This window comes from Trichechus manatus, unplaced genomic scaffold (assembly GCF_000243295.1).
Source record: "Trichechus manatus latirostris isolate Lorelei unplaced genomic scaffold, TriManLat1.0 scaffold00003, whole genome shotgun sequence".
Lineage (NCBI taxonomy): Eukaryota > Metazoa > Chordata > Mammalia > Sirenia > Trichechidae > Trichechus > Trichechus manatus.
Window position 1 is genome coordinate 5,228,468 of NW_004443939.1, and position 24,677 is coordinate 5,253,144.

Here is a 24,677-nt window from a genome sequence, read left to right on the forward strand (position 1 = left end):
CTGGTACAAGCTCTTCTGTGAATGTTTTGTAGAATTCTCCAGTGAAGCCATCTGGGCCAGGGCTTTTTTTGGTTGGGAGTTTTTTTATTGCCTTCATGATGATATTTTTAAGCCTTGTGTCAAAGTTGGACACTTAGATGTTTTCGATTTTGTCTGTAGGATATAAATATTATGATACAAATGCACAGTAAAGACACTGTAAAGAACCTCTTAATTTATTTTTATTTCTATTTTGCTTCTTAGAGATAGCTAGATTTTAAATTACTGGGTAAAAAGATATAGACTCTTTAAAATAGTTTTTTTTTATTTCAGATTATAACTAATGTATATTTAGTGGAGAAGACTTAAAAAATTTAAAAAAAAATGTCAGCCAACTTTCATCTTCAAGAGATAGAATCTTTTGATATATTTTCTTTTTTATTTTTCAATGTACATATATAAAATATATGCATTTACATGTACTAGATGTATGTATGCATGCATTAATATATGTATGTAACGTATAATATAAAATGATGTTTATGATACCTATATATTTATGCCATAGGATTCTTTTATATATTGAAATAATAAAGAATGTCATTAGAATGTCTTCAAAAATATATTTTTTAACTTACTGTGTAATATGATTTAACTAACAATATTCTTCTTGTACCTACATAACATTTTCTGATTTCTATTTTTTATTTTTCTATTTAAAAATTCTATTTTAGTTAATTTCTAATTATTTCTATGAAAATTAAGAATTGTGTTTGTACACATATCTTTGCCAGCATTTATATTATTTGTTGTGATAGATTACAGTAAAGAATTTACCAAGTCAAAAAGGTATAAACATTTTTCAGGCTTTTGATATATATTGTCAAATTGCTTCACAGAAAGATTATGCCAATTTGCATTTTCAACAGTAAGATTGTAAGATAATGGAAAATAGCTTGTCATTTTTGTTTTAATTTATATTTCTTTGACAGTGAGTTTGAACTTTTTCTCATGTTTATTATTCATATTTATTTTTCCTGTGAATTGTCTATATCCATTAAAGGATAATAACATTTAAATGTTCTTGACACATATATAGAAACATATTTTAAAGGAAGTTACTGTGATGCAAAACAAAAAGACACAGGAAATAGAATCAGGTAAAACATGAAGACTTAAATTTCCTGATTCACTCTTTCATATTGGGTCACAAATTCACCGCCGAAAACCTCAAAATTTTTCTCTATCTAATTTCAGTCTTGTAAAGCTTTAATGGACACTTACATGTTGTCGCTATTGGAGGCAAGGGATTGGGCTGTGTCATTTCCTGGGATCTCATCCTCTCAGCTCTAGACTTCTGTAAGAGAATGGATGAACGCAGTTAGGGTGATAAAAGTATAATAACTCTCAATTGTTTTAGGGCAAGCTACCAGATTAGCTTCCACTACTGTTACCTAACATTTTGGTAATAAGTATTGTTTATTTATTTGTATTCTTATTGTCTTGTCCCCCATCGTAATATGTGTGTATATATGTATAATATATGATACCATAATATCAGCAGAGACATAAAATGCAGAGCCTTATCGGCCTTGAAGTAAGGCATTTAAAGTTTTCCTGGGTGTAATAGAAAGCCACTGGAGGGTTTTCAGAAGGGAAATGATGTGATGATTTAGCTTTTTAACCATCAAGTATCTACCATATAGCAGGTGCCAGGTAGATACCAGAAATGCAGTATTGAACCGACACTGTTGCCCACAAGGAAAGTATAGTATAATGAGGAAGACAGAGCAGACCTTGCCAGTAAATTATAGCAGCATATCCCACAGTGTGCACTCTGGAACTTGAGATGAGTTTTAGGAAAAAAAAAAAAAAAATTCCACGATCAGATCAGTTTGGGGAATCATATATTTCCTTAGACAGTCTCAGTGCACACCAGCACATGAAAGTCTCTGAGAGCTGTTGCAGTATAGGAGCCTGTCTAATGTAGTTCAGCTTGCCATTTCCCAAACATAATTGACACCAAAAGCTGCCTTCAGATAACACCCTTTCACATCTTTTTAACTCACATTGTGTGAAACACATCCTGGGAAAAAACTGAATTAAGTAAATATGGCAATCAAGGTATATGCCAGGCTATGGCTATACTGAGGGGAGACCTAACACAGCTCAGGGGTGTGCAGGAGGCAGGCATTCAGGGTAGCCTTCCTGGAGGAGGTGACCCCTGAGTTGCCTCCTAAGGGGTGAGTAGAGGTTAGGCATGTGAAGAAGTAGGGTAAGATATTCTATAGATAAAGAATAGCCTGAGCACAGACATGGAGGTTCAAACAGTCTGCTTTATTATCCTTGCAAAATACATTTGTAAGGTTCAAGCAAGAAAAGGAAAAGAAAACTTTTGAAGTCTGTTTGTTTGCAACCTAATGGAAATATGTGTTTATAAAAAGTAGTGACAGAGTAGAATGCAGTTCTCCTAAATGAGTTTTTAATATGAACTGCTGATTTCTGTTGTGCCGTTGGCTGCTATTCCCTGTTGCCATAGCCTGTCCATCTAGCTCTCACTCCTTTCTACAGCTTCCTCTTTTCCCCTGCCTGCACATGCTGTGCAGCCCTGTCTGAGGAAGGCCAGACAGAAGCCCCTTGCTGTGCATGATTCTCCCCTGTGTCAGCTGGCTCAGCCTTCCTGGAAGCATGGATTTCCTGTTAGTACCTATAGCTCTGTCGACGCCGCTATTTCTGTCTTCACATTGTTTCTGAATAATTTCTCACCGCTGCCTTCTCTTCCCTGCCCAGAATTCATCCAGGCCCATTTTTGCATCTGATGTTTGCAAGGCAGCATAATTAGAGGATGTCACATATCTCTGCAGGAGCATATTCTCCTGCACAGCAGGACACCAGGGAATGAGAAAAGTTCACAGATGGGGAGGTTCTCCCTCCTGTACACCCCCACTCTTTCCACTTGTTATAGAGACTTGCAGAGGTTATTTTTTCTTCATCATTAGTAGGTGATTAATAAGAATAGCCCGCCTTTATTTAGCGCTTATTATATACCAGACACTATACCAAGCATTTTATATTATCGTTTAATTCTTACAACCCTAAAGTGTGTGTTATTAACTCTGTTTTACAAATGAAGGGAAGGATGCTGAAGAGTAACTTGCCCAGGGTCACTCAGGTAATCAGAAGAGAGGCCACGATTTAAACCTAGGTGGCAGTTGTTAACACATCCAGTACATGGTGCCATTAACTGCTGTTACCTGACACATCTGTGTTCTGGGACTTCTCTGCTTATGTATGACATCAGGATCACCTGAGAGCTTTTAAAGAATACAGGCCCCATTCACAACCCTTGACTAGAACCTCAGGGATGGGGCCCTGGGATTGCTATTTTGAAAAGTTTTCCACATGCCTCCAATGCAGTGGTTCTCAAACTTTAGTGTGCACCTAGAAAAACAAAAAAACAAGAAACAAACCCATTGCCATCTAGTTGATTCTGACTTACAGCGACCCTATAGGATCAAGTGGAACTCCCCATAGGGTATCCAAGGAACAGCTGGTGGATTCAAACTGCCAGCCTTTTGGTTAGCAGCCAAGCTCTTAACCACTATACCACCTAGAGGACTTGTTAAAACAGATTGCTGGGCCCCACTTCAGAGTTTCTGCTTCAGTATGTCTAGGGGTGGGCCTGAGAATATGCATTTGCAACGTGATCCTAGGGAGTGTTCATGCTGCTGATTGGGGAACCCACTTTGATAATACTGGTCTAATGCAATAAGTGGAGCCCTGGTGGCTCAGTGGTTAGGAGCTCGGCTACTAACCAAAAGGTTGGCAGCTCAAATCCACCAGCCACTCCTTAGAAACCCTATGAGGCAGTTCTACTCTGTCATATAGGGTTTCTATGAGTAAGAATCGACTTGACAGTAATAGGTTATGGGTAATGAAATCGGTGAAAAATGAGGAAACAGAGTAAAGTAATGAGAACAGCAGTTTGCAATAGGAAGCTGAAGGCTAATGTGTGGGGAAAAAAAAAGCCCTGAAGTTGTTATTTGTCTCTGACTAAATATTTTAATTAAGAAATAAGAAAGGAAGAATGTTGGAGTGAGATTTGGGGCCAGAGATCCCGTAGCAAATCCCAGCTTCACCCCTTATCAAGGTTCTGAGCTTCAGTTTTCTCAACTGAAGAATGGGGATGCAGTGCTGCCTCCCAGGCAGTTAATCAACAGAGTTCCATTTTTTCCTCTTTCCTTTCCATTTAACTTCGGGGAAAGAATTACAAAAAATCCAGGAGCCTTACTTTTTGAGTCTTGAATGCAGAAGTCAGCTATAGTGTGAATTCATTTCGTGAATGATTTAGGCCTGTTGTAGCTGGTATCCCCTTTGCCTCTCCATTTGTGTGCTCCTTCATTGTTCCCAGGAGGAAATGCAAGGTGGAAAAATAGTGGAATCCTAGAGCTTCTGCTTGAGAATCTCTGGCTTACGGCCTGCGGCATTGGCTCTAGGTCTGGGGCGAGCAATACCAGCCTTATGTTGGAGAGTGAGGTTAGAGGTTACTAAAACCAAAAAAACCAAACCTGTTGCCATTGAGTCAATTCTGACTCATAGAGACCCTACAGGACAGAGTAGAACTGCCCCACGGAGTTTTCAAGGAGTGGCTGGTGGATTTGAACTGCCGACTTTTCAGTTAGAAGCCAAACGTTTAACTACTCCGCCACCAGGGTTCCTTACAAGGAGTCATAGAGACGTTAAAAACATAACCCAAATTCTTACAGCTGCTGAGTGCTAAAGCATATTTGAACCCAACCAAAAAAACCGAACTCATCGCCATTGAGTCGATTACAACTCACAGGGACCCTATAGGACCCATAGAACTGCCCGTTAGGATCTCAAAGGAGCGGCTGGTAGATCCGAACTGATGACCTTTTGATTAACAGCTGAGCTCTTAACCACTGTGCTACCAGGGCTCCATTTGAACCCAGGTGTGCCAAAATCGAACACTTGGGCTCCTTCCACTCTATCTCACTGCCTGAACAAAGAGCCCAGAAAGCATCCATCCAAGGCAGGGAGAGTCAGGTTGTTTTAGGCTTGATTTTTCTGGCTAGAGAAAAGCATTCATACTCTTGACTTGTTTTTCTAGTTTGTTAAGAATGTGGGATGCTGGGCGGAAGGAAGTTGGACACCTATTTATGTCTTCCACTGTTAAGTGAGGGAAAACAGGGGTGCCATTCCTAAGCTTCTCAAATAAACCATGGCACCATGTGGGTAAAGATGCATGTTCAAAGATGGTCTTTACAGTATTATTTATAATGGGAAACAATTAGAAATAAACTAAATGATTGATAATAAGAGATTGGTTAAATAATATGACATATCCAAGTTATAGAATATGATACATTTTCAAAAACAATGAACTATATACTTGTTGATGTGGAAACATGTCTGTGACATACCATTGAGTTAAAAAGACAAACTGTAAAATAGCATAATTGTATTATCCCTTTTGCATAAAACTAAATACATGTGTATCTCAGTGTTTTAGAAGGAGGGAAACAAAGGGGATGCTTTTTTTTTTCTTTTCCTTTTCTGTATTGTTTGAATTGTCTATAATGAAGTTGTATTATCTTTGTATGCTGAAGAAGAGAACCACAGTGTGTAATAGCTTAATGATCTTTATTTATTCATTTATTTATTTTTAGTCATTTCTGATCTTAAAGGTAGGGCCTGGTAGGCTGACCTGTCCACCTTTGATGTCCTTCCAGGCACTATATAGTCCCAAAAGTGTTTCTATGGAAACAGCTCTGAGTAGCAGGTCCCCAGTACACCCCCTCTGTTTCTTCTCTCAGCTAAAGACACAGAAGCCTGATGGAGATTGGGACCATCAGCCTCTGCTTTCAGAGGCAGTAGTGGTTCAGTGGTAAAATTCTCACCTTCCATGCAGGAGACCTAGGTTCGATTCCTAGCCACAGCACTTCATACGCAGCCGCTTTCCATCTGTCAGTGGAGGCTTGTGTGTTGCTATGATGCTGAACAGGTTTCAGTGGAGCTTCCAGACTCAGATGGAATAGGAAGAATGGTCTGGTGATCTACTTCTGAAAGTCAGCCAGTGAAAATCCTGTGGATCACAATAGTTTTATCTGTAATTGATCATGCAGATGGCGCGGGACTGGGCAGCATTTCGTTCCACTGTGCATGGGGTCACTACGAGTTGGGGGCCAACTCGATGGCTGCTAACAACAATACCTCTGCCTCCAGTGCTCCCTCTGGGAACCATTCCTGTGGCCAGTGTAAAAGGACGGGATAGCTGGTGACACTTTCAGGTTTTGAGCCAGCTTTCCTTTTCATTCTACTTAAGGTCTGTTTGGTCTCCCAGATCTTGTATCTAAAGAATGAGACTATAAAAATGAAGAAATTAGGTTTTGTTTCATTTCCAAAGCTTGAAGCTTCCATCTTCTTAGCATTTGGTCATTTCCGCAAAAATCTATATGAAACCCCTCCTTCCCCAGTGACCTAGATGGGGACTTTAAATGTCATTAAGTTATGACATCATTTTTGGAATCTTCCCCTGCTAAATTCCCATTGCAACATGGGTAAGGGTTTCAGGGATTTTACTCCAACATTTTGGCTAAACGCCAGCCTGGGAAATTCCACTCTGCCCCTTGGATACTGCAGCGCCAGTGTACTCCTTCACCTGCAGTGAGCCATTGTCTTTGTGGTTAAAGAATGGACACCTCATACTTCTTCAGCTTTTGTTCTGTAGTAGAAGCCTAATATCCTGGAAGAAGTGTGGTGAGAATGCTCCTTAGAAGCAAGGATGGCAAGACGACATCTTACATACTTTGGACACGTTATCAGGAAGGATCAGTCCCTGAAGAAAGACATCATGCTTGGTAAAGTAGAGGGTCAGTGAAAAAGAGGACAACCCTCAACGAGATGGACTGACACAGTGTCTGCAACAGTGTGCTCAAGCATAACGATTGTGAGGATGGTGCAGGACCAGGCAGTGTTTCATTCTGTAGTACATAGGGTTGCTATGAGTTGGAACCAACTCGACAGCACCTAAGAACAACAGAAGCCTAAGAGAAGAGGGCTTCACTTTGCATTCTAAATTTCCATCTCTCCCCTCTTCAGTGCATCCAGATTGGAATTCTCTCATCATCTGTTAAGTTCTAGATTCAAGCCTATATTCCTCAGCCCCCCAAATCTGGATATCTCTTGGGTATCGGGGCTCAGGCATCCATTGCCTTTGGGTAGTTTCTTCTATATTTGAAACAGAGAAGATTTACCTGCTAGGGTTCTGTAAAAGATTCCTTTTGAAAAAAAAGTTCTGATCTTGGAAAAAAGTTTAAAAACCATAGCCACATCTCATTTCTTATTCATATGTTTGGGATATTTCTGGTCTTTGGTGAAATATAGGATAGAAAAAGAATGTAACATCTTATTAAAAACCTGTTGCCATTGAGTTGATTTCAACTCATAGCAACCTTATGTAGCAGAGTAGAACTGCCCCATAGGGCTTCCAAGCCTGTAATCTTTATGGAAGCAGACTGCCATATCTTTCTTCCACAGAGTGGCTACTGGGTTTGAACCACTGACCTTTCAGTTTAGCAGCCGAGTGCTTAACCACTGTGTCACCAGGGCTCCTCAACATCTTATTAGGGTAATTAAACAGCAGCAAACAGTCCTTTTGCCTTTATGAGCAATATTTGTAGACTGGTTGTTGAAACACAACTGCTATTAACCTGCAAGTGAGTTCTGCATAGCAGCCTCTCCTTGTCTAGTTGAGTTCTCTATATAATCTCCTCTCTTTTATTTATTTATTTATTGTTTTTCTATTAAAAAAATAAAAATTCCCTTAAAGGACCTCAAATACAAAGACCTTGGTCTTTTGAATATCGTCTTTGTGCTGTTAAGTTTTGCCTACTAAACCCGACTGAAGAGACACATTGTTGTCTGCTTCCCATATTGTGGCTAGCAAATGATTGGTTGTCAGGACGACGGCATAGAAGGTGGAGGGTCGTTGATAACCGCATGAATTCTTTAAACAAAATATGATCAGAGCAAATTCCAGGGTATAGTTGAAAGCAGGATAAGAGAAGTAGAAAGGTTTCAGACTGGTCTTTCCTTTTCCAAGCTCAATATTCCCTTTAAAAATTTTGCTACAGTTGGAGTTGCTCAAAATTTTATTAAAAATCCTGAATAAAGACATTACTTGTGCTGGAAGTGTGTTTGTCGTTCCAGCATAAAAAGTATGACTTTTATATCAGCCTGTCCTGACCTCCTGCCTTGTACTCTTGACAGAGGCCCTGGAGGACAGGCACTGTGGTTCTCCATTGTCTCTCAGTGCCAGGCACAGTTTCAGGCACATATTGTAGGAATGAATGAGCTCAAATCTTCCCATCAAATCCTCACTGTGCCCCTTATAGATGAGCTTTATCATTTATATATGCAAAGAAACTGAATTCAGAGAATTTACGTAGCTTTCCCAAGGCTCTTAAAAGTTGGCAGGAGGGGAGTGTACGCAGAATTAGAACCCAGGTCATTATGACTCTTAGACCACCCTCTTTTTATTATACCATGCTGCCGCTCTATAAAAAATAAGTAAATAAAGAGGAGTAAACATTTAAAGAGACAGAACATTTCTACAATGAAATGTATACTTTTTCAAGCAAGTATGGAAAACCTCTTTCAAGATAAAATTGTTGGATAAAGAAAAAAAGGAAGAAATAATATGTAACTTTGTATTCTTTGAAAATAAGGAATTAATTCTGCCCTCTAGAGTTGAGTTTATGTGTAGCTTATTTGTACATGAAAGTACAAGATTGGCTTCATTTATATGAAAGTAAGACATCTGGTTGAGAAATGAAAAATTTGGTCAATTACCTGAATCATGTTTGGTCTACATGAGAGAAAAGCCTCAGATGCCTTCACATCACAAGATGTTTGGCTTTGTATGGTTACCACCATGCTGGCAGACTTTCTTCTCACGTTAGAGCTTGCTGTTTGACATCCTGTAGACTCACCCATTGTTAGGAGACTGTTATCATTTTGTAAACCAGCAGTTTGCAAACATTAGTCTAGACTAGAGACTAGCGTTGGCCCCTGACAGAGTGTTCACTGGTGTGTGATGGAATGAGGAAATAAGTCATAAAAGTACATGTACTTAATTTAAAAAGATTGCCCTTTATTGTGAGATCATCTTCTTCCTATCTTCTAGTGTTAAAATGTTCTGTCAAATGATGCTGATAACAGATAGGGTTTTGTTTTTAATGAATCAATGTGACAAAATAAAAAATTGAGAAGCCTGTGTCAGCCCCGAATTTTTTTGTTTGTTTTGTTTTGAATGTGATTTTTTACCAGACTCTGGAAAAAAACATTTAAAGTCTGAACACCACCACTTTAAACCTTGCAATATCTTCAGCACAGTGACAGCTAAAATATTTGTATATATTTTCCAAATTTGATGTTCCTTCACAGGAAGTGGGGAAACTCTCTCCTGGCATTGCTATTTGCACTGGGCCTTGAAAGCGTTGGTCATCTTCAAACAGTCAAGCACTGTCCTGACAAAATAATAATTCTTCCTTTTGAAATAAGCAATTCAGCCCTTAAAATAACTCTGAAGAGAACACCTCCTGCACTTTTAAAACATTTCACTTTGGAGAGACATGCCACAGAGACATGACCACAGGGAGACACTTTCTGTGCTGGAAAACTGGATTCCATCACTGTGAATATTTTAACAGCTTTCACAGTTTCTGTGGTTTGCTCTCATGACCCCAAAAGCATATATCTCCACATGCTGTAACATCAAGGATCTCTCCCCAAGCTTTATGAATTCAGCTAGAATGAACGGCATAATCACTGTGTGCCAGGCAATGTCCAGTATACCAGGAATATGAAGCTGTAATCACCATTATACCATCTCTCATAATCATGCATTTGCCACGTGCCAGACAGCATGCTAAGTGCTTCACTTGCATTAGCTCACTTCATTCTCATAACCACTCTGGGAGAAAAGTAGCAGTATTATAGCCTTTTTACAGGTGAGGAGACAGTAGCAAGGACATTACGTGACTAGCCCAACATCACAAGCCCTGTGAGTGGCATAGCCAGTGTTCCCGTTCAAGGCTTCCAAACCCCAACTCCTGACTGCTATGCTAAACTGCCTGCCTCCTAAGAATTAAAAAAAAAAAGAAAAAGAAAACCCGATTGCCATCCAGTCAATTCTGATTCATAGGGATCACATCCCCGAAAAGAACTGTGCCCTCAAGGTGGTTATATTCTAAATTAGAGGAGGGAGGCACAGGGGAAAAAGCACTTATGTAGAACTGAATGACGTAATTCCAAGAAACAGGCTGTGGGATTGTAGAGGAAAGATTGATTAATTATGATCTACTAAGGAAAGGCTTCTTGGAGATAGCCTTAGGCTAGGTGAGAACAAAATAGGGCATTGCAATTATCTAGAGGATCAGGTCATTCTGGGTGTCAAAGTAGATGATTTCAAACTGTGCTTTAGACTCTGAATAGTTGAGAATCAGCCACCTACATCTCTGGAATTCATTGGAGTATTGCCAGCTCTCCCATTCTCCCTGTGACCTGTAGCCCTGGCTTAGGTGAGCTTCCTGCCCAACTCGGGGAAGGTGCAGGACCACACTGCTACACCAAGGAATGTGGAGAAATGGAGGAAGCCTGCCTTGTGAGGAGCTCTAGAGTCCAATCTAGACTCTGTAACTGCTAGCAGGTGACCCCAGGGAAGCCACTTCCTTCTCTGGGTTCAGTTTTCCCCCCTGCAAAAGGAGTACACTGAAGTTGATGGTCTCTAAGGGCCATTCAAAGTCCAGTGTCTCTGTGTTTTGGAGCCTCCTGAGGAAAGGAGAGGAAGGAGCTAGAAGATTCAGTATCTGGGATTTCATGGGTCTTGTGGCTTTGTTCCTGGACATGACCACCAGAGGATCCTCCTACAGATGAAGCTGCCTTCCTTTTCTGTCCATGACAGTCGACACTGTCTTGAGATCATTCTCCCTGTTTCCAGGATCTCCCCTCCCTAATCTAGATGGTATACTGGGAAGATCCCAGACTTTGAAGTTAAATAATCCTGGGTTGAAATCCAAACTGTGCCACTTAGCAGATACATGACTTTGAACAAATTATGTAACCTTTCTGTGCTTTTGTTACTGCAGCTGTAAAACAGTGATTCTAATACCACCCTCTCAGGTTTGTTATGAGGACTGAAGATGACAGTGTTGAGAAAAATGACTTGTTATTAGGTTCCATCATAGCAGCGCTGTGTACAACAGAACCAAGCATTGGTCTGTCCTGCACCATCCTCACAATTGTTGCTATGTTTGAGCCCATTGTTTCAGCCACTGTGTCAATCCATCTCAATGAGGGTCTTCCTCTTTTTCTCTGACCCTTTACCAAGCATGATGTCTTCTTCCAGGGACTGGTCTCTCTTGATAATGTGTCTTATCATCCTTGCTTCTAAGGAGCATTCTGGCTGTACTTCTTCCATGACAGATTTATTTGTTCTCCTGGCAGTCCGTGGTATATTCAATATTCTTCACCAGCACCGTAATTCAAATACATCAATTCTTCTTTGGTCTTCTTTACTCATTGTCCATCTTTCCCATGCATATTATGATGATTGAAAATACCATCGCTTGGATGAGGCGCACCTTCGTTCTCAAAGTGACAATTTGCTTTTTAACACTTTAAAGAGGTCTTTTGCAGCAGATTTGCCCAATGTAATATGTCATTTGATTTCTTGTCTGCTGCTTCCATGGGTGTTGATTGTGGATCCAAGTAAAATGAAATCCTTGACAACTTCAATCTTTTCTCCATTTATCATGATGTTTTTCATTGGTCCACTTGTGAGGATTTTTATTTTCTTTATATTGAGGTGCAATCCATACTGAAGGTTGTGGTCTTTGATCTTCATCAGTAAGTGCTTCAAGTTCTCTTCACTTTCAGCAAGCAAGGTTGTGTCACCTGCATATCGCAGGTAGTTAATGAAATAGAAGATTCATCTAATGTCAATGTTGCATAAACCAGTAAGTTTCAATAAATGGATGCTATTACTATTAGAATATTGATCTTGCTAAAATACAAGTTGTGTATGCCACTCATCTACTCACTGACCTACAGTAGTTACCTGTTGCTTGTTAGAACAAGTCCAAACCTCTTAGCCTAGTGTCCACTCTGCCTTCCCGAGTCTCACTCAGCTATATGCCCTGAGCCTTTTCACCTAAAAGTTTACTACCATCCGTTTCTTGAACCAGACTTGGCCAGCCAAGGAGGATTTGAGAGCCTTTATTCCAGCCGAAGCTGATATCCAAAATGGCTTGCTACCATAGGGTATCTGCTGTGCCTGACAAGAGGCTTAGGTCTCCTGGGTTAGCCGTTTTTAGACATATGCCTAGACTTGCTCCCTTGTTTTTGATGCATTCTGTTGCCCCTACTTTAGAGAGATGAGAATGTATTACTGATGGGATTCTGTTAGGAAACTTGTTCCTTGGCCTAGTGGCGTTCAAGAGTTAAACTTAATTCAGTCACTTCTCCTTAGTCTTCCAGCTGATATTCAGCATATGAAGTGAGTGTGTGTGTGTTTAATCATTTTGTTTAAGTTGATTGATCCATGTCTTATGATCTCTTTTTTTTTCCTTATTTAAAAAATCTATAAATTCCATTGAATGAACATTACTGAAAACTTACATGTTCCGGATACTGGAGGGAATTAATCCAGATATAAACAAAATACAATTTTTGAGCTGTTCTCTATCTAGTGGCAGAGAGGGATTGAAACAAGCACAGAGGAAAAATATAATTAAAACACAACATAAGGGCTGATTAAAATTGGATTAAAAATATATGGTGTGTTTATTTATGAAACACCTACTGTAGGTCAGACTATAAGGCCAGGAATATAAGAATGTATAAAACAGTCCACACTACAGGAGACTGTGCAAAATATATTCAGTTCAGAAGTGGTGTTGGATGGGAATAGCATCTACTAGAAAGTAAGCCCCACGAGGGCAAGGACCTTATCTTTCTTGTTCCTTAATATATTTTTAGCATTATAGCAGTGTCTGGCACGTGATAGGGACTCAATGAACATTTCTTGAATGAGTACTGAAGGACAAGAATATTATCAGAAAGTTTTACATTTAATAAGTAATTTAAAATAGAGGTTTAATTCCAAGTTAAAATGAAATTATTTTTAGGAGGCCAGTGAAGGGAAATGGCCAAATTAATGTTTTAGAAGATTTATTTCAACAAACGGCAAAACATGCCAGGTTTGAATTTCTCGTTAAGTTCCTTGATTGAGTGAACTTTTCTGCACAAGTGTAATTCCCATTTAGGGACAAGAATTACTGAATGTTTTTCATCCAGAGTCTTGTAACAGTTATGGTTCTAGGTCTAGAACACTCCCTGTGCTGACGTTCCAAAGTAAACTGAAATCTCTGTACAGGAATTTAGGTACTAGGTATGGGTCAAGCCCCTTATTCTATCACCTTTTTTAAAATGAAGTCTCAGTAACCCTGTCTACTGACAGTCATAAGTACATGGATAGTATTATATTTTGTTTGATGAGGCTTCATACTTCACAAAACTTTGGAGCTCCGTGAAAGTCTGATCAGTTCTTAATAGTCTTTGAAACCACCCTAGCACATAGTAAGCCTGCATGAAAAGTTGAACTCGTAGCAGCAACCACATAGTACTTTTAAAAATAACTTCAGCCTATTGTTTGAGAGTTGTACGTTCTTGTTTTTGTTTCGCCACCCCTAAACCAGATTGAACTTGGAATCTCCCTGAAAGGACTTGGGAGCCTTCTCTTCTGACAGATCCGTCACTTAGCACTGTCCTGGCCTGTCTGGTTTGATTGTTGACCTTGGCAAAATTGAGCAAGGACCAGTGCCCCAGTGCCAAGCAGAGAGGAACCAGGGTCACATGCCACCCACACCCAAACCTCTCTCTGACATTTCCATGGGCTTCTTGCCAACTCCTCCCGTGGGTTTCATCTCACTGTTTGTAGGAATACAAAGCAACTCTGAACCTTCCAGTTAATACAACACCCTGCTCCCACCTCCCCCTTCCTGGGGAGGATAACAGTTCTGTTGACCATTATAATGCATTTTCTGTCTCCCAGCAATCCACACAGTCATTAATTTCTGCTGCTGACGTCAGGAAAGAGGATTATGTGTGTGTCTGAAACTGTTCCCAAAGTGCTCATTAGTCATAGATAATTGAAAAACTGGTAGGGGAAGATTTGGTGTAATAGTAGCCCCCGCCTGCGTGGAGGGACTGCAACCACCAGATAATTGTAGGCTCCAGCTTTTGACTGTGCAGACTGAATCTGCCCATCTGAATGGGAATAAAGTGGATATGAGCCCAAGAGCCTTCAAGACGGTTGCTTTTTTTACACCCCAAGGTAAGGGTGTGTTCACGGGGCAGAGGCCAGCAAGATCAAGAAAACAAGTGAGTTGCCTGCAGGCCTCTTTCTGTCTTCAGACTGAGGAGCAGAATTTGGAAAAGGTGCACAGTGTTCTCCTAAATTTAATTTTTTTGTTTTAACTTAAGCTAGTTTGTTTTAATCACAAAAGAAATGTAAGGCCATGGTACAGAAGAAGTATACATACTAGAGAAGAGTGCTTTACCCTGGATCTTAAGCCCCACTGTCAGAATCAATAGTCTGGATTTTTCTAGGATTTTTCTGGAAGTATTGTTGTGTACGTTTTTCTGTCCTTTAAAACGTTACAAATGGGATCATACTATGACTACTCTTCTATATCTTGCCGTTTCCACTTAGTTTATCTTGGACTTCCTTCCAAATACGTGCGTATAATTCTACCTCATTCATTTTAATAGCTATATGGGATTCTATGGAATAGATGTCCTCTAATTTATTTGCCCTGACCAAACATAAGGGGAAAAACAGCTTTAAAAAATTATGCAAGAAATGTACGTTCAAGATAGAGCAATTAGAGATTATAGATTAGTATGAAACAAAAATCACACATAATATCTCCACCCAGAGAAAACCTATTCTCTGTATCACCCCCCGCACCACCAAGGAATGTATTTTTACAAATAATCATTGATCTACATTCTTTGTTATTGTTCTTAAAATGAAATCACACTCTACATAATGTTTTGCAGCATACGTTTTTTAATTGGCTTGATTTTTTAAAAGTTAAACCCTTCCCATTCTAGCCATTCTCCACGCTGCAGATTTATCTTCTTAAAAAAACAAATCTGAGTGCTCAAAGCCATTGGCTAGCAGGTCTTCACTGCTGTAGTTGGAGCTCCTTACCATGCCTGAGGTCCCCTGCCACCTCTCACCCGTCTGCCGACTCTTCTCCACCCCTCCTTCATTTCCTTTTTGCAGACATACTGAACACTTCAAACACTCAAATGCTCAGAGCTCCTTAAGGCTCCCTGATGGCCAATTCTCTGCTCTAATGGCATCCATTCCCCCAGAGCATTATAGCACTGAAACCAGCAACCCCCTCCCCCACAACCAGGCTCAGATGTCACCTTCCCTGTGAGATTTCCTGGACTCCCTGGGCCAGCCTAGCCGGTCTTCTTCTGTACTCTAGTAACACTGCGTACATTCCACTCTTGTTGCATTGAACACTGGTTCTGAGTGTCCCAGGCCACAGTGTGAGCCTTTGGAGGGCAGAGGTGCCCCTTCACTTATAACCTAGTTCCTAGATCTTGGCACAGGGTAGGCAGCAATAAGTGTGAGCCACCATTACTACTGTCGTTATTGAAATAGATCTTGTTAAAATGTGTGAATGAGTGGTTGAATGAAGACTAGAAGAGAGGGCAAATGCTGGGGCAATGAAGTCTTGATTAATTCTGGGAAAACTGATGCTGTAATTAATATTATGGTAAAAGAAGGGTGAAACAAGGATTATTTTTGGAAAACTGTCAAGGGGCACTAACACTGCCTCTGACAGCTTCTCTAGTTCCCTCAGTACACTTCCGGAAAGTGTGATTTGAAGAGGTGATTTCCTAGGGATTCCCACCTATTTCTATCTTTGCCCTTTATGTCAAGCTGTTTCCTTTGGTCTCTAGGTAAACAAAGCTCCTTCCTGCCTTAGGGTCCAGATAGACTATTTCTGAAGGCTGTGGTTCCAGATCAGAAGAGGGATGTTAATCTTTGTGTGTACTTATTTTCATTCCTAGACCAGTGATCTGAGGAGAAGGCCTGGCTAACTGCCCTAGGTTGGGTTCTCTGGAAGCAGATGCTGAAACAGATTTTTGGGTTGTTGTTAGCTGCCGTCAAGTCAGCCCCTAACTCATGGCGACCTAGGCAGTGAAATGACTAGGCAGCATGTCATGGGGATGATCAGCCATGGATCAGAGCATTGTGATCCAGAGGGTTGTCAATGGCTGATTTTCAGAAGTAGATTGCCAAGTCTTTCTTCCTAGTATATTTTAGTCTGGAAGCTTGCCGAAACCTGTTCATCATAGCAACACACAAACTTCCACTGACAGATGGGTGGTCGCTGTGCATGAGGTGCACTGGCTGGGAATTGAGCCTAGGTCTCCCGCATGGAAAGCGAGAATTCTACCACTGAACCACCAATACCCCCCAGATTTAGGGTATAAGATGTTTACTAGGGATTGTCATCTGTGAAAGGAAAGAGAAGGAAGCAGGATGGGTCAGAAGGAGAAGTCAAACTGTGATGCAGTCTCCACACAACCTTGGCCAACCTAACGTGGTACTCTGGAGTGAGTGCCGGTCACAGCCTGTCTATCCCTGCTTCTCTTAGTCACTGGGTACACCCTGCCCTGGGAAGAGCATCGCTTTGGCAAGGGGGCTCTCTGCAGCCTAGACAGGCCCTGAAGGAGCTGTCAGCTGAAGGCTCCCTGCTGACCACACTCCTCACAGCTAGACATCAAGTGCTTCCTTAATGGGGGATCCAGCCAGTGGCATCTCCATATCTACCATGCTCCAAGCAACCACCAGGACCTGTCGTTTCTCGCTCCGTAAAACGTCCCAAATCTGCCTCTGTCTCTACACCCTCGTTGCCAATGCCTTAATAAAAAATGAGTTTGTGCAGAGTAGAACTGTGCTTCATGAGGTTTTCAAGGCTGTAACTTTTCAGAAGTAGATTGCTAGGTCTTTCTTTCAAGGCACCTCTGGGTGGGTTTGAACCACCAACTTTTTGGTAAGTAGTTCAGCACTTAAAGTTGTTTATGCCACCCAGGGGCTCTGGTGCCTTAATAAACGCCCTCATTTTTTCTCTCTTAGGCTACTAAAATAGCTTCACAACTGTTCCCCCTACTACCAGTCTCTACTACATGCTGCCAGAGAGATCTTAAAAAAAACACAAATCTAATCACCTCACTCCCCGGCTTAATGCTGCTTTAGTGGCTTACAGTGGTCCTTGTGATTAAGTTCAAACATCTTAGTATGGATTGCAAGCCCTTTCATGCTTTGCCCCTGCTTCCCTCTCTGACCTCTTCCATCCTCCCCGCTGCCCCACCAGCACCCTGCCCCTGCATAGGTTCCAGTTTACTCAGCTTTGGAAATTCCCTCAGGGACCCCTTCTCCCTTCCTTCCTGGTCTGTGCTCAGGATGTGTCCTCTGCTGAGAAGCCTACCTGTGGCCTTTCAGCACATGATCTGAGCCCAGACCCCCTGGCTGCAAGGCCAGGTCTCTCTGTGCCTCACAAGGGCCTAAAGGACATGTCATCAGATTAAGCTGCATTTACTGGCTGAGATTTCCTTCTGAAGAAGGAAGACTTGGAACCAGTTACCCACCCTGTTAATTCTCCTTCTGTCTTGAACTTTTTTTAATGAAAATTACATCCTTTTTTATGTTTATAGAGATTGGGATAAAGGTAGAAGAGAGTTCTCATTTTGACCCTCCCTTTTTTAAAAAATCTGAATTTAGTGGGCAAGATTTCCAAATGGTGCCACTTTTTAAACATACTGTTGTTAGGTGCCGTGGAGTTGGTTCTGACTCATAGTGACCCTGTGTACAACAGAACAAAACACTGCCTGGTCCTGCGCCGTCCTCAGAGTCGTTGCTGTTTGAGCTCATTGTTGGAGCCACTGTGTCAATCCATCTTGTTGAGGGTCTTCCTCTTTTCGCTGACCCTCTACTCTATCAAGCATGATGTCTTTCTCCAGGGACTGGTCCCTCCTGATAATATGTCCAAAGTACGTGAGATGAAATCTTGACATCCTCGCTTCTAAGGACCATTCTGGCTGTACTTCTTTCATGACACAGTTCGTGGTATGTTCGATATTCTTCGCCAACACCATAATTCAAAGGTGTGAGTTCTTCTTTGGTCTTCCTTATTCATTGTCCATCTTTCACATGTATATGAGATGATTGAAAATACCATGGCTTAGGTCAGGCACACCTTAGTCCTCAAAGTGACATCTTTGCATTTTAATACTTGAAAGAGGTCTTTTGCAGCAGATTTGCCCAATGCAATATGTCATTTGATTTCTTGACTGCTGTGCTTCCATGGGTGTTGATTGTGGATCCAAGGGAAAGAAAATCCTTGACAATTTTAATATTTTCTCCGTTTATCATGATGTTGCTTACTGGTCCAGTTGTAAGGATTTTTGTTTTTTTTCTTTGTTTTCTTTATGTTGAGGTGTAATCCACAGTGAAGGCTGTAGTCTTTGATCTTCATCAGTGAATGCTTCAAGTTCTGTTGGCTTTCAGTAAGCAAGGTTGTGGCATATGCATATCTGAGGTTGTTAATGAGTCTTCCTCCAATCCTGATGTCACATTCTTCTTATCTAGAGATACTTCTCTTAATCCCTTAATTCAATACAAAAAAAAAAGTTTTTTTTTTTTCTTTTTTTAAATTTCTGGTCCAAAAGATAAGAGCACTGGTTTTGATATGGCCTGTACTGCAACACTCAAGCTGTGTGACTGTGAGGAATTTACTTTTCCAACCCTATTTCCCCATCCATCTGTGTAGTGGGGACAGTAATAAAACCCTAAAGTTATTGTGAGGATTATATGAGAAAATGCATGATATGTCCTTAGTGTCTGAATTGAGATATACTGTTATGTGGATGCTGGCACTGAATGGGAGTGATGCCTGTCATGTGCTAGATACTAGGTATAGTGAGATAATTAAGATGTCATCCAGAGCCAAACTGTCCAGAGCCAAGGGGATTGTACTCCTCCAGGCATCTTCTGGCATGAACATTCGAAACAGACCAGAAGTTCTCCTTGCTCTCCATCCCATAGTTTGACGTCTTAACCTTGTGCTCTAGAGAAGCACTAACCAATAGAAATAGAATCTGAGCCACATACATGATTTAAAATTCTCCAGTAGCCACATTTAAAAAGTAAAATGAAATTCACTTTAATATATCTTATTTAACCCAATATATCATTTTAGCATATATATAATTGATATAAAACTTACTAATGAGACATTTTGCATTCATTTTTTCCATACCAAATATTTCACATCTAATGTGTATTTCCATGTACTGTATTAAAAAAAAAAAAAAATCAAAAAAACCAGTTGTTGTCGGGTTGATTCTGACTCATAAAGATCTCATGTGTTCCATAGTAGAACTAAACTCCATAGGGTTTTCAATGGCTGTGATCTGACTGAAGTAGATCATCAAGACTTTTGTCCGTGTCACCGAGTGGAGTCAAACCACCAACTTTTAGGTTAGTAGCCAAGTGTAAAACATTTGCATCACTCAAATCAGACACTAAATTTTCATTGGAAATACTTGATTTAAATTTCATAAGATCTAAACGTTGAAAAGGTAGATTCACACATTCATGTTATTCCAGATACACTTAAAAGTTTTTCAGTAACCGAATTGAGAATCAGATTTTTAATTGAAATTTAAATTAATTAAAATAAATGAATAAAAATTTAGTTCAACAGTCACTCTAGCCACATTTCAAGTGCTCAATCCACATGTGACTAGTGACTGTCATACTGAACTTCACAGCTTCAGAGGCCACTGTAGTCGTTCTCAATATTTTTTCTTCTTTTTCTTTGCTAAACTCTTTTCAAATCCAATGATCCATAGAAGCCCATTGCTTAAAGTGGATAAAAATGGTGTCATGGATTTACTTTGGTTCTAATTGGAGGAGGTTGGTTGAACTATCACCCCTTTCCCCCCTCTAACCCTCACCTTACGTCCATCCCTGTAAGTCCTAAAATACCAGTGCCCTGACTTGGAGTTCTATGGAGCCCTTAACAATGACTATTCTGTCGTTGTTGTTAGTTGCTATCGAGTCGGCCCTCGACTCATGGTGACCTCGTGCACAACGGGATCAGACTGTTGTGATCCATAGGGTTTTCATTGACTGATTTTCCCAAGTAACCAAGCAAATTGCTGACCGTACATTCAGAATCCTAGAGTCTTGGGGCTCAAAGGGCTCTATGCATACTTATGGGTCAGCCTCACCTCCTCCCTGCAGTGCAGAAATACTTATTACAGTATTCCTCGGAAGGCGAGGAGGAACTCGGCCTCTATTAAACACCTGGGTGCAGATGGATCATTTCGTTCTTTTCTGCCTCACATAGTTCTCTGTGTCCTAATCGCATCTCCCTAACTAGATTAGGGGCAAGGACTGCCTTTTACAACCCTACAACTCCCACACAAAGCAAGACCATCAATAAATTCTTAACTGAAAGGCCTGACTGACTGCAGGAATTCAAGGTCACTTGAAATATCAGGGTCGCTGCATTGCACAATTCCAAGGAACATCACTCAAATTGTATTCTGTGGTTGTGCAAACAGCTGCCCTGTAAAGCTTTCAAGATTTAGCTTGAGCTCTCTTTGCCAGCTGAGAAAAGCTTTTTAAAAAATTCTTTATTGCGACAAACTGATCCCTTTATCCTCTGATAGGAAGCAATGGGAGGAGTAAATTTTCTCAACTTCCTTAGAATATATGTTCAGCAGGCAGTGTGTGCAGATGTGTGAACATGTGTGCATGTGTGTACATGAGGTATGCTGGTAGAGCTGCTGTGTCAGGAAGCTCATTTCAAACAGTTTGAACATCTTAACCTTGTCCTCAAGAGGCCACTGTGTTTCAATTCCTTTCACAGTTTCCCAAGAACAAAATCTTTCTCCAGTTTGAATAATGCCCTAGAGCTCCTGGCTTTGTGAAGCACTCCAGAGCATGACCTATAGGTACCAAGGACATATACCTAAGTCACCAAGTGAGCAAGGGGACTCTCTGTGACTTCATGATTTCTGTCTTTGTGAAGTTGAGAAAGTGCAGAGGAGGAAGGAGGGAGCCGAGAGGCTCTCTTAAGAAAACTCTGTTTGCTTTTGTGTTTTCAAACTGACGAGTGTTTATTTTTCCTCATGTCTACCCAGGAAACCAAGTGCTGCCTCCTGGAGTTTCTCTTGGAAATGGGCTCACACCAGGAGCAGCAAAAGACCTTGGACTTCCCGTTGGGATTGCGGTGGCATCCTCGCTTATTGACGCTCATGCAGGAGGACTAGGTAATCCCGTACCCCATGCCCACAGCCAACACTGTGTTCAGAGGTAAAATCCCCTGGAGTCTAAGACACTCCTTTACTTTTTTACAAAGCAAAGGTCAAGGCCTGGTTATTTAAGATATTGTAACAAAAAGCCTTTTTTACTGTTAGGCATTTGAATAGAATTATAGAACTTTTCATCAAAAATAGAATTTCTGTATGATTTTAATAACTATCAATAAAGAATGGTAGGAGAACAGATCTAAATACATATCTGGATGGTTCTTTGGTTTACTAGAAATGCATAAAAGATAAATTAACTAACAGTTAGCATGAACGATGGTAGTGTACTCACCTATACTGTTTTTGCGAAAGGTACTCCAAACTCCTTATGAGTATAATAAATTTATTTTCATAATGTATTTGGTTTACATTCTATGTCCAATTCGTTGGCTATAGTCTTGATTTCAAGAAGCTCTTGCTGCACAGTGGTTAAGCGCTTGGCTACTAACAGAGAGGTCAGCTGTTCAAATCCACCAGCCGCTCCATGGGAGAAAGATGTGGCAGTCCGCTTCTGTAAAGATTACAGGCTTGGAAACCCTATGGGGCAGTTCTACTCTGTTCTATAAGGTCACTATGTGTCAGAATCAACTCAACGGCAAAGGGTTTTTATTTTTTAGTCTTGATTTCATCTCCTAAATAACTCTCAAATAGGTCATTTATGCATTCATTTATTCATTCATCAAATACTAATAGTGTCTGGTGCTAAGGGAGACTGAATTTGAAACCAAACAAAAGAAAACCCAGATTTCTTCCCACCTGGAAATTTTAATGGGAAGGCAGACAATGAAAAAGGAATTACAAAAAAAGTGTTATGACTGTATCCTCTCCCTCATCCCTATTGAAGTTTTTTTTTTTTTTTTTCCTGATTCTCATTATCTTTCACTTCAGCTATATCCACAGCTTTCTTTTCTAGTCTTTCTGGTTTTTTTTTTTTTTAAACTATGGTTCATAATTCATTAGATCAATGTAGTAGGTTCAGAGTAGAATGAAATAGAATAGCCTAGAACAGAGTAGAAAATATCATAGTGCATCTCACATAGAAAGGGTTAGCGCTGTTTTGTGCAAGTTATACTTCGATTTTCTGTGTGTGTGTGTGTGTCTTAGTCATCTAGTGCTACTATAACAGAAATACTGCAAGTGGATGGCTTTAAAGGACAGAAATGTATTTTCTCACAGTTCAGGAGGCTAGAAGTCTGAATTCAGGGCAAGAGCTCTAGGGGAAGGCTCTCTCTCTCTGCCATCTTGGGGAAGATTTCTTTCAGTTCCTGTAGCCCCAGCATTCCTTGGTTCCTTGACAATCTCCATGCGGCATCTGTAGTCCCCCCATTTGAGCTTTCTTACCTGTGTGTCTCTCTGTTCTTTTATATATCAAAGGTGATTGGCTTAAGGTACACCCCTACACTGATATGGCCTCATTAACGTAACAAGGAAAACCTTATTCCCACATGGGATTACATCTACAATTATAGGAATTAGGATTCTAAAACATATTTGGGGGACACAATTCAATTCATAATAGCGTGCGTGTACTGGGCAATGATCAAAATGAATTTGTTCCTGTGGGTTATAGTCAAAACATTTTGAGAAATATTCTAGTTTGTATCTCATATGACAGCCGAGAGTTATCTTTCAAATGCTTACATTCAGTCCTGCTTCCAGAACACTATCGGCGCATTTATACCTGTGTCTTTAACATGTTGTGTCTCTGGCTGAGATGCCTGGTCCTCCACTTCTCCAGCTGGCTGACTCCAGCTTTAACATGAAGACTCATCTTAGATACATTCTCCTTTGCCTGTCTTCCAAGAATCACTCAGACCAATTTAGGAATTCTCTAAATTGTGCTTCCTTCAGCACCTTTACTTTCCCCTATTGAAGAAATGATCACATTGTGTCATAAGTACTGATTTATCTGCTTATCTTTTCCACTAGACTGTGAGCTGCTTGAGGACAGGGACATTGTATGACTCATCTTGTCTCCCCTGTGCTGAGCCCTGTACCTGGTGCCTATAGGTGCTTGGTAAGTTAATTAAATACAGTAATGTTAAGGCAAGAATAAAGCGGAATGACCTTAACCTGTAGAGTGAAGGTTAATTTATTTCCTCATTTGGCAGATTATTAAACATTATCATGTCCTTCTACATAGTCCATAGACTTTCAGGAGAAGGATAACTCTCATGAATCTGTGAACACATCTGTACTTAGCATATTAATTTCTTCAGGATCTATCACAGTGCCTGAGAAATAGTAAACAACCAGTAATACATGTGGGTTGATTGAATGGTATCTAATTCTAGTTGCAGGCAAGATGATTTCTGTCTAAGCACTTTTCAATATGAGCAGTGTGTGCCTTTCATTAAGATACCATAATTTTGGTTTTTAAGTACAAGCACAGAGAGAACTTGTGGTCTAGACAGACACAGAGTGTTCCTGTCCACTAGCAATCCAGACATTTCCATACCATGTTTCAGGGCATGGAAGCTTTCTCTGTCATGCTTTTTCAGTTATCCCTAGGGTGACAGTTTCAATCATCCACCCAACCCAGGTGAGGAGCACTTGTCTCAGACCACCACACACTGCACCTTGGGGAGCCTCAAGCACTCTGGCCTCCTTCCAGGCCTCTCCAAGGGACAGGCCCAAGCACACCCCTTTGCTTCTGCCCAGGACTTGCTGTGCTCTCCAGTGGGAATTCTGCTTCCTATATGGCACCTAGCATTCGTACACACTTAGAGAATGTTTGTTGAATTGCACTGGGAGGAATCTAGCCCATCAAGTGACCCCTCCCTGTACCTTTCTTCCTTGATCAGAGATGCTCAGTGGCAGACATTTTACCCTTAGAAGTTTTGGCTTAGGCTTTTTGTTCCCTGTTAAACGGCAAATGCTCTTAAGTTAGTGAGTTTTCCAAAGTAGTGTTTTCCAAAAGCAAGACAGAATAAAGACCTCCAGTTCCTAAAAGGGCTGAGTTGAGGTATAACATTGGCTGGGAAAGGCTCAGGAACAGAATTCTCAAGGATCGTAGGACAGCAGAGTCCCTGGGTGGTACAAACAGTTAACCTGCTCAGCTGCTAACCAGCCAAAAGGGTGGAGGTTCAAATCCATCCAGAGGCACCTTGGAAGAAAGGCCTAGCAATCTCCTTGTGAAAAATGAGCCATTGAAAACCCTATGGAGCACAGTTTTGTGTTTTTGTTTTGTTTCTTTTTTTTTT

At 40.6% G+C, this 24,677-nt stretch overlaps 1 protein-coding gene across 1 annotated transcript in view; it reads left to right on the top strand.

The window, feature by feature from the left end:
- FGGY (FGGY carbohydrate kinase domain containing) overlaps positions 1-24,677 on the top strand; it is a 557,022-nt gene that overhangs the window by 264,639 nt on the left and 267,706 nt on the right. Inside the window, exon 7 of the mRNA XM_004368991.2 lies at positions 21,307-21,435. Coding sequence (XP_004369048.1) covers positions 21,307-21,435 — 129 coding nt within the window. The remainder of the gene's footprint in view (positions 1-21,306; positions 21,436-24,677) is intronic.